Source organism: Cystoisospora suis, assembly GCF_002600585.1.
Source record: "Cystoisospora suis strain Wien I chromosome Unknown contig_3160, whole genome shotgun sequence".
Lineage (NCBI taxonomy): Eukaryota > Apicomplexa > Conoidasida > Eucoccidiorida > Sarcocystidae > Cystoisospora > Cystoisospora suis.
In genome coordinates this window covers 7019-17553 of record NW_027155955.1, presented here as the reverse complement: position 1 = coordinate 17553, position 10535 = coordinate 7019, and the positions used below count along the sequence as shown (strand labels likewise).

Below are 10535 nucleotides of genomic sequence, written 5' to 3'. Positions count from 1 at the left end.
AGATTAAAGATAGATAGATTGAAGATAGATAGATAGATTAAAGATAGATAGATAGATTAAAGATAGATAGATAGATTGAAGATAGATAGATAGATTAAAGATAGATAGATAGATAGATAGATAGATAGATAGATAGATTAAAGATAGATAGACAGATAGATTAAAGATAGATAGATAGATTAAAGATAGATAAATAGATTAAAGATAGATCGAAAATAGATGGATAGATAGATGATAAATATATTAAAGATAGATAAATAGATATAGATAGGTAGATAGATAGGTAGGAGGTCAAAGATAAACCGATACAGTAAAGGCAGAGAGATAGATAGATAGACTAAAGACAGATCGAGAGGTTGGTTAGGGAAAGTATTTACTTATCAAAAAAGTAGTACAAGGTGCTTATGAAGCCTGTGTGTCTCAGATACAGAGACAGGTAGGCAGACTGCGAATAGAGGGAGAAATAGCCTGAATAAGATAGACAAATTGAAGTAGATCGGTAGATTAGTTGAAGAGAAAAGGGACGGGTTTTCTCACCTGATTCTTTGAAAGTCGATGGTCGTAGCATCTTGACGCTGAGGAATGAAATAGCGACTGGAACATTTCGGCGTCACGCATGCAGTAGGTGGTGTTAATCTGATGGAGTGTATGTACACCCGGAGCCACAGCAGCAAGGGCATGTATGAGACTGAAAGAAGTCTTGAATGAAAACGGCGCAAGAAACAAGCGAATGGGGAGTCATTTAGTGAAAAGGGAAAAGCTCTTCTCCTATGTGACCTTTAAGTGACATGTCTGAGTGCTGAAAGAAAAGGATGATCTCTAGACAAACGTATGAGGTGGTGCTGCATGCAGTTACGCATCAGATACCTTAGAAACAACAACGCAGTGTACGTAAAGACACTCATCACGGTTATCGTAGATGTTTGACTATCGTGTTTGGTTCGTTTCTTCCTCTTCCTTTCTTATCACTCACGCAACGAAGATAAGAAAGACGACTTCCTATAAAGACATCACTACATTCTTCCCAGGAATCTATCCTTCTATCTCGCACTGTACATACACACACGCGTACATCCGTTCATACATAGAAAGATTTAGGTACACCATTTGATTCCTCTCTCTCTTCCTCTCTCTCAACTTCTTCTTCTAGCTTTCTATCCTTTCCATACAACACACTAGAGACGTCTACGGTAGGGGGGAAAACAGAACTAGCCAAGAAAAGACAAAGAAGAAGAAAGGCACGATCGATCCTTCTCTTTCTCTTCCTTCTTTTCTTTCTTGGTCTCCTTCATCTCTTTAAATCTCTTTCATTCTCTCTTTCCTCCTCAAGTCTTTTGTCCTCTTTAAAAGCCGTTTACAAGAGGAAAAGCAATCCTCCTCTCCCACCTCTCTCACCAGACACGCGGAGATAAGAAGACAACGAGAGAAGAGAGACACAAGCATACCTTTCTCTTCTTCTTCTTCTCTTCTATTCCTTTCAAACTGTCAAGTTCTAGCTGGTGGATAGACCATAGAAGGGAGAGACGCTAGCCATACCTCGAGTCATTATGAGAGGTTCTCATAACCTTCGCTCCGCACTTCGAGCAGACGAAGGGTAGCTGGAGGACGAGAACACGTGGCGAGTAGACACGCAAGACATTGCCTCGTATAGCTACAAGACTTCCGGCCTATATTCGGAGATAGAGACAGGGGGGAAGACGCGAAAAGAAGAAAACGAAGTGAACGAAGCATAAAGAAGAAGCAGAAAGATGGGGAGAGAAGTAATTAACAGGAGAACAAGCAAAGAAACATAGACATGAGTTTCAACATCTTAAGCAATTCAGTCAGCCAATTATTTCTGTATGTATCCATTTGTCTATAGATGAAGTATCTTTCTCTGTCGTATACTATGATAGGAAACAAGAGACGAGAGAGTAAGGTGACTGTGAGAAACTGCCTACACTTCGGGTGTACATACAGCTGGAGTGTAGATCGAGCGGGAGTGTACATACAGCCGGAAAGTAGATACAGTTAGCATAGGGTGCTTTGAAAGAACATACCAAGAGAAACACTAAGAAAGTTTTCTATCTTAGTCACACCATCTTCCAAGCCCATTCCATTCACGACAGACAGGGAGGAAATCTTATCTTAACAGGCATGAAGTCATGCATGATAGTCGGATCATCTTACTGGTAGGAGTAGTACTACTAGTACTAGTAGTAGCAAAAGCAGTCTGTATCCGTATTGATCCTGAACTATCACACGTAAGGAAGAGAATCCGACTGTAATTCTGATCCCTATCCTTATACCCGCAACAAGCTTCTCTATTGCAGAGCTTCTTCTCAAGAGTATCTGGCGCCGATATCAAACTAGATACACAGATAGAGAAAGAAAAAGAGAAAGATTTAGACCCGCTAAGGATAATGGCAGACGGCAGCTGTGTAAGAAGATGAAGAGGGCTCTTCTATGCTTTGGTCTCCTCACGTATCCACACAGAAGTAGACACATCGTCTCTCCGTTCATTCTCTTATCCTCTTTTTTTCCTAGAGACCGACTGGTGTATACACTTAAAGAAGATGGTCGGAAAGACCGGATGCATGCGCGCATGCATCTGTTGGGTAGGAAAAATACAAACAGAAAGAAGAATCTTCACCGTAGCTACTTATTTGTATTGTATCTCTTGACCTATCTATCTCTCTAATGAATCTATCTATCTATCTTTAATCTATCTATCTATCTATCCTCAATCTGTGTGGAGTCCAACTATGTATTTTGAATCTAACTATCTATCTCTCTAACTTGAGTGTCTTTCTTTCTTCATGTATTCCTCTATCCTTACCTACCTGTCGACTTCTTAGGACGTCCATTGACGTGAGGGGCGTATATCGAAGAAGTCTGATCCATACTCTTCTTCTCTTTATCATTTCTTCAGGTGAACCTACTGCGCATCTTTCATTCTCACGATATTTCTGAAACTCCTCTTCTAGAAAAGGCCTCTCATTCTCATCTCTTTCTCCATTCTTCTCAGAAAAAGAGAAAGTATCGTCAACCATCTGCGAAGATGGAGACGTCGACGAAAGAGAACTCCCCCTCTTGGACAAGTTCTGCTGTCCGGCTGTATATACACCACCTCTTGAAGACAGAGTGAAGGATGATGACTGCTCACTGCTGTCCTGAGGTGTACATACACCTGGAGTATTGAATGATGCTTCGAAGTTCCCTCCAGGTGTATGTACACCGGAGCCATGATGCAAGGCAAGATCCGATCTTCCTAACTGTTGAACTGCTCCATGAGCCCCGCACGCCATCGCATTCAAAACATCTTCAGGAGAGGATCGAAGAGACGCCGCAAAAGCTTCACACGATGGAGGTGGATTTCTCTTCATGACTTGCCGGTAGCTAAAATAGATCTCCAGAGTTGACGCATTTATCTAAGAGCCACACAAAACACTCCACGTCTAAAAAGAAGTGAAAGAAAAAAGACACTCCACTAATCAACTCTCGCAGGAAAGGTAGACACACTCTTCTGCTATTCTACACAGATAAGGGGACAGACGAGATTGAAGATAGATAGATAGATAGATAAAGTCAAAGAGGTAGGTTAACGATGGAGAGATAGGCAGACTAAAGATAGATACATAGATTGGAAAATGAAGATAGATCGATAGAGTAAAGAGAGATAGATAGATAGATAGATAGACTGAAGATGGATAGACGAAACACGGACCAAAGTCGGATCAATAGATAGATAGATAGGTAGGTAGCAAAGATTCAGTCACACAGGGACTGGACTGTATGCGAAGGGCCAGTGTACATCTCTTTCTACATACGAAGGATATCTGGCTGTCTGTGTGCGTGTCATACGTATACGCATCATTTCAATAGCTCGAAATATATGCATGCTCTATCTATCTATGTATCTGTATATATATATATATATATATGCGGCCTGTAGGTAGTGGCGTCGTAGGGGAGGGCCTTTGAGTCTGAGGGGTAGGTGTGGATTTCTCCATCCCTTGTGTAATTCAGCCTGGAAGCGAATTCGACCTTATCTCCTATCTTCAGCGTTCTCTAAATCTATTTCTCTACGTACATAGGTACATCTAGGATGCATCGTAGATATGTATGTATATGTATATACATGTAGGCAGACACGCCCGTAGGCAACCTGCATGTGCGGACGTGCACTCCCTTTTACCTCACATACAAGTCGGTATACACATCTATCCATAAATATATATATATATATATATACATGTGCGTGTCTGGTGTATTCGGATGGTCCTGCAGGAAGTACTGTGACACTGAGGAAGATAGAGAGAAAAGGTGGATGAGGGAGGGTACATCGATGTCTAGGTGAATAGTCTTGCATATAAGCAGGGAGCAAGTGTATATAGATACATACCCATAATACATGTAGAATGGCATAGAAACTTACGTGCTTTAACAAGACTCGGCGGTGAAAAAGGAAGAATTCTTTCCATGCCTCGATATACGCGATAAGATCGTCTGAGCGACACATAAATTCAAACAAACAAAAAGAGACTTACATACTATAGAAGTATATACACATATACATATATATATATATATATATATATACATGTATGTATACATATGAATAGATAGATAGATAGAGACGGACAGATAAATAGATAGCATATCCACATATATACATATACACACATACGTCTGAATAGATATATATATATATGAATACTTACATAGTAACTATTTCTCTCTTTGTCTTCTCGAGACAGAGATAGGAAGAGATAGAAGACGGGAGAAGAGAAGTCAGCATAAAGGTCGCGAGAGAAAGAAAAGAAAGAAAGCGATTCGACTTGTGAACTGAAGATAGGAGAAGTGCATTCTAGACTCTTGAGTGAAAAGAAGACGAAGAGGAGTGATCCCTCGCATCTTCTTCCTCTTCTTCAACAGAGACAAGAGAGACACGAAGCAGAGGAGATCCAGCCGTCTGAGAGAAGCGCAGGCATGCTACAAAATACATACAGCCCAGGGTGGTGTATGAAGTGAGGGTCGCATGCATGCAAAATGTAAAGAAAAGACACGGCGAAGAGGAAGAGATAAAAAGAGAAAGAATGAAGAAGAAGGAAGAGAAAAAGATGACGTGCATCGCTGAGAATGCGTCTCATTCAGATCAGAAAGACAGAAACATGAAAGATAGATAGATTCGTCAGAGATAGATAGGGAGAGAAATCGGTCAACGACAGATAGCTAGATAAATAGGTCGATAGATGAGTAGATAAAATATAGATGATACATTAGAGATAGGTAGGTAGATTAGGCAGATAGATAGGTAAATAGCTTGGAGATAGACAGATAGGTATGTTAAAGACAGATAGACAGATAGAGCAAAGATATGACGATAGAAAGACGGATATATGAATAGGTGAAAGATAGATTGAGGGTAGATTAGAGATCGATTGACGATAGATAGGAGGAGAGTTGTCCGATGTATACCGTCGTGTTTCTCTTTGGGAAAGTAGAGAGGCAAGAAAGACTTGACAGAAAGAGAAGAAAAAGAAGAAGTGGAGAAAGAAGGAGGAGAAGAAGAAGAAGCAAAGGAACTTTCTCTCTCCTGATCCCGTCCATCAGAGAAGGAAGAAGAATGATAAGAAGAAGAGAAAGTCTGAGAGAAATACTGAGAAGAAGAAGAAGAAGGAAGTGAAGGCAGTCCCTTCATCTCGTGTGCCGCTGCTATCGTTGTAGGAAAAGAAGAAGAGAGAGAGGCGAGGAACAAAGAGAGAAGAAAAGAGAACTGTATTCCGCTTCTTCATGCCTTCTCTTCTTCTTTCTTTCTTTTTCTTTCTTTCCTTCCTGTCGCTTGTCGTCTTTCTCCGTGTCTTAGATCTTTCCTTCAGATACCAGAAAAGAGAAGAAAGAAAGATGAGAAAGGAGCGGGACAAGAGAGGGGGAAGAAGAAGAATAGGATGGTAGACAGGGGAAAGAAGATGGAAAACGTAGACAGCCACAGAAGGAAAAGAGTTCCTCTCTCAAACCACCTCCTAGATAGAAAGAGACAGAAAGAGAAAAGAAAGAGCCACACTCGTGCAGAGAGACTTTCTGTAAGTCACTACATCCTACATACACCTATAAATAGAGACATATGCAACTTCGTAGATAGATAGATAGATAGGAAGAGGACAGACTGGGTTCTGTCTGTATCTCTGAGGTGATCGAGAGCAATCATTCTTTTGACTTGTACGGAGCAAAAGACAGGAAAGAGAAAGGGCCCTCCTTCTATCAAAGAAAACGAAGTCGGCAGCGTACGTGGCAATGAGTTTTGTCTCTCTTTCCCTACATAGAGAGAAGAAAGAATGCTTGGAGCTGGGAGAGAGGGAAGAGAACAGGAAAGACGGAGAGAAAGAAAGAGTAAGGAGAAGGAGAGGTGTGAGAGAAAGGCAATGAAGACAAGGAGAAACGAGAGGAGAAAAAGGAAGTACTACAACATCTGTGACGGTGTTACCTTGAACACAGAAAGAGAGAAATATTATCCTCTGAAGATCCCTCTGCCTTAGAGAGAAGACCTTAAAGAGAGGAAGAGAAACGAGTGAGGAAGAGGATACAATGAAAGGAGGGAAATGGCGGCATGAAAGAAGAAAGAAAGAAACAAGGTTGTCGACTTTGCTAGGGAAGTGAGGTCACTAGCGGCAAGCATCGACGGCGAAGAATCTTTGACACAGGGGTGATGCTGTATGTACACTCGACGAGAGATTTCACTGGGCTTTGGCTTTGAGCCGATAAAAGAGCTGCGTAGTCTGTTAGACAATGAGGAAAGAAGAGCAAAGGAGGAAGTTCAAGCAGGATCTCATCGAAGAATTGCTGTGTATGTACAGTAGACATCTGTCGCTCACTCATATAGCAGCTGCTACCCATGCATGCATGCATGCATCCGCACTCTTGGGAGACAAACAGAAGCCTCTTCATCTACTGAGAAAAACTCGAGGATAACGAAAACAACCTCTGACAACAGTATCGAAGAAACAAGTGTAGATTCATATAGGATAGGATCTTCATATACACGTGTATATACACTATCCTGTTACATACATAGGCTTCGAATGGATAGAAGTGAGACTACGCCAGCGCGGTACGTACATGCCTCCTCTATCGATACGTCGGCAGATCTGTGTAACTTCTACATCGAGAAGGTTCGCATAGATACCGCTATGAGTTAACAAGTAAAGACTAGCACATAGACAGAAAGACAGAGAGAGCATGAAGGAGAAGTCCTCTTTGATCTTCTCTGGCTGAATGCTAGGAGAGTGTCACGAAGAAAGAAAGATCTCAGACACCATTCCTACATCTCCTTCTTCTCTCCCTTCTAGGTATCTGTTCTCCTACTTCAGATTGCCTGCTCGCTTCTGTTAACTGCGTCGTCTTGGCGAAGTACATCTCTTTCCTTTTGGCAACTAGATGACCTATCTCTCTCTTTACTCATTCTCGGAAGATGAATATACATCTTCCTAAACACCCCTTTCATACTTACTCCTCCTCCTCTATGAGTACTTTTGCCTGCGTGTGTAGCAAGGGTAGGTACCTATCGTCACACACACCCTTAAATAACCACTTCCGCTGGGTTTCTCATGGAGCCACCCGACTGGCTTGAGGTGTACATACACCCCGACACTGGCCGCTCTGTCAGTACAAATATTATAGAGCTAGTCACTCACGTATCTCCCCTTCTAGAGAGACACTCCTTGTCTTTCTTACGAAGTGACGGCAACTTCAAAGAGAGAAAGAAACGACCTCTTGCTCTTGTGTACACTGTGATGCAGCGGTTCGCAGCCGCATGCTTGCAGGTAGCAAGGAGACATAGAACCTTCTCCATAAGCGAAGAGGATTCTCACTTCATTTGGCTTCTCTTTCGTTTGTGTAGTGAGCGAGACGAAGTGAGACACGTGCATGTCTATTCTTGTTTGCATTGGCGAAGGAGGAGGAAGATAGAGGGTGTATAGACCCTACTCGCCATTCTCGAAGAACGGCCGCGGATGCAGTATCCTTTCTTGTCGGGTTCATTGTAGACGTTCTTCATTCATTTCTTCTTTCCTTCTCCGTCAAGTTGGTGTTCTCCTAGGCGGTACCCAAGGAAATCTGCTTCTGAAGGCGGAGTATATGAAGTCCCTTCCTCCTGTCTTATGGGATGTAGACATTATAGACATATGTAGACACGGATACTGCTGTAGACACCTGTGTGCTCGTGTCAGGTAAGGTATACCTATCTATCCATATATGTAGATATACGTACGTGTACCTAAGCTGATGTGAGAAGATCTCTACAGAATGTATGTCGGTATTCGTAAGCGGCCGAGATAGTGTCTGAAGAAGCAAAGAAGAAGATTCCTTCCTGCCCCCCTTATTCAATGCACCTTGATCCCCCACCCTAGTCTCGCTGTCCCAGACATACAACGAGAAGAGAGATAGAGAAATCTTCCTTCTCTACAACGTTTCTTCGCTTCAACTCCCGAGATGTTCTTTGACATAGAGGTCTTCTTTGCTTGCTTTCCTTCTGCTTTACGTCTCAAAGCATGTATCCGCATATATCTATATAGATGTAGAGAGAGAGAGATAGGCAGATACATAGAACTTTCATACATACATATACATATGTATGTCCATTTTGAGTGTGAATGGTGTGTATTTCCTTCATATGACGAGGAGCGCGTCCCTTCTTTCCTCTTCTTTGCATGACTTGCAGAAAAGAGATCGACCGATCGCCTGCTGATATGTCCCCCCAATGACACGCCAGGGGTCGCTATGCCTGCCACTCAGGGAAAAACCACTCAAGCAGGGAGTGTGTCTATCTATAGATATCTACCTATATAGATATATATATATCTATATACGTCTATCTATACTATGAGATATCGACATATGAGAGCAACAAGGAAGCGTCAGTGTAGCAGGATGGATTAATGAGAAATTTCGACTCCTCTTGCATGCCTATCCAGCTAATGTATCAAGCTGCGAAACACCTCACACCATACTCCCGTACATATATCCACCTATAGAACTCACCATGATGCCTCTATAGATACACGATATATATATGTATATACGATACATATATATACATGTATATATATATATATGTATAGATATATATATATATTGATGAGCTGTTATCTCCACAGAGGTTTTGAAGGTGTTGATAGAAGGTGAGACTGAGGCGTAGGCGGCAGGTATCTATCTATACATGCATATATGTATGTATGTATGTGACTCTAGTTACGTACATTTATATAAGATAAGAGGTGCGTAGAATATTTCTTCATATGGATCATGATGAGGGCTTCCTTCTACGGCTCTTTTTAGAGAAGCGTCAGAACAGTTTCACCCTAGATTTGAGAAGAGACGAGAAAAAAGGGGAAAAGAGCTAGAGACATATTCATCCGTACACCGCGCGTTCAAAGTGTCCCTCTCTCTTTTCTTTTGACTTCGTCAACAGAGCAAACTGTCTAGAAGGCTCACGCTTCAATTTTTCTTTCTTTCTCTCTTGCAAGAGAGTTCATAATAGTAAATATAACGCCATCCCTGTCTTAGATGAGATCTCCAGACAGACTTCTCTTCATCTCTTCTTTCTTCTTTTCTTTTTTCCGAGTATATACTCTCTCTCCTTCGCAATCTGTCCGATGTGTAAGAAGAGAGGCGTTTCTTCTTCTACACTCGTCTTCTCTTACTAAGAGAATTTCCTTCTTTCTATCCTCCTCTCGAATCGCAAGAAAGAACTGTGTAGAGCCAGACGCCCTCTTCGTCGCGCGATCTCTAGTATTGAAGGAAGATGATAGAAAGCATCGCGTATGTTATCCCCTGAGATAGACCTCACTGTCACGCCTATAGTGTATGTACACCCTGGATGGTATCTACATATGTATATAGAGAGAGAAAGAAAGAGAGCTGAGAAGTATCTGCTGATGCGGCTTGCACCAGAGCGTTAAGATGATTGAAAAGAGGGAATGTGCCTTCTTCCTTAAGAAAGGTTTCCTGACGTGAAGAGGAAGCGCAAAGAAGAAAGGAGAGAATCTCCTGCTCTCCCCAGCCGTTCTTGTTGTCCATCGGTCCCTCTCTCTCAAAAAGCTTGACGGAGAGAATCTCTTAGGAACATACAAATAGAGAGATTTCCTTGTAAGCATTAAAATAGGTGTGCGCATACGATAGGATTCTTGTTCTCTATCGCAACGGCTAGCTATCTAGCTAGGTAGCTAGTAGTCATTCAATGAGTGCCGTCTCTCCCTTAGCCGTTCCTTCGATTCTTCCAGTGTCTCCTGCCCCCCTGCAGTTTGAGAGAAGAAGAAAAAGAGAACCACGATGAGAGAGAGAGATGCGTCTACTTCTCTAAGAAGAAAACATATGACACAGATAGAGAGAGTCTCCAGTCCCTTCTTTCTCCTTCTTCTTCTACTCCTCCTCCTCCTCCAGGAGATGATGAAGCAAATCGAAACTTTTCTCAATTCCATATAGTCCTATTACACGGCACACAAATAGCTGTCCTCTCCGTCCATACAAACCCGCTCTATCTATCTACCTCTGTACAT

At 42.0% G+C, this 10535-nt stretch overlaps 1 protein-coding gene across 1 annotated transcript in view; it reads right to left on the bottom strand.

The window, feature by feature from the left end:
- The window catches only part of CSUI_006307 (mcm2 3 5 family protein), a gene marked incomplete at its 5' end in the record, with an annotated part of 18050 nt that extends 12367 nt beyond the window's left edge, over positions 1 to 5683 (bottom strand). Inside the window, 5 exons of the mRNA XM_068066470.1 lie at positions 538 to 636; positions 1537 to 1667; positions 2823 to 3410; positions 4418 to 4488; positions 5461 to 5683. Coding sequence (XP_067921551.1) covers positions 538 to 636; positions 1537 to 1667; positions 2823 to 3410; positions 4418 to 4488; positions 5461 to 5683 — 1112 coding nt within the window. The remainder of the gene's footprint in view (positions 1 to 537; positions 637 to 1536; positions 1668 to 2822; positions 3411 to 4417; positions 4489 to 5460) is intronic.
- Positions 5684 to 10535: the final 4852 nt, after the last annotated feature.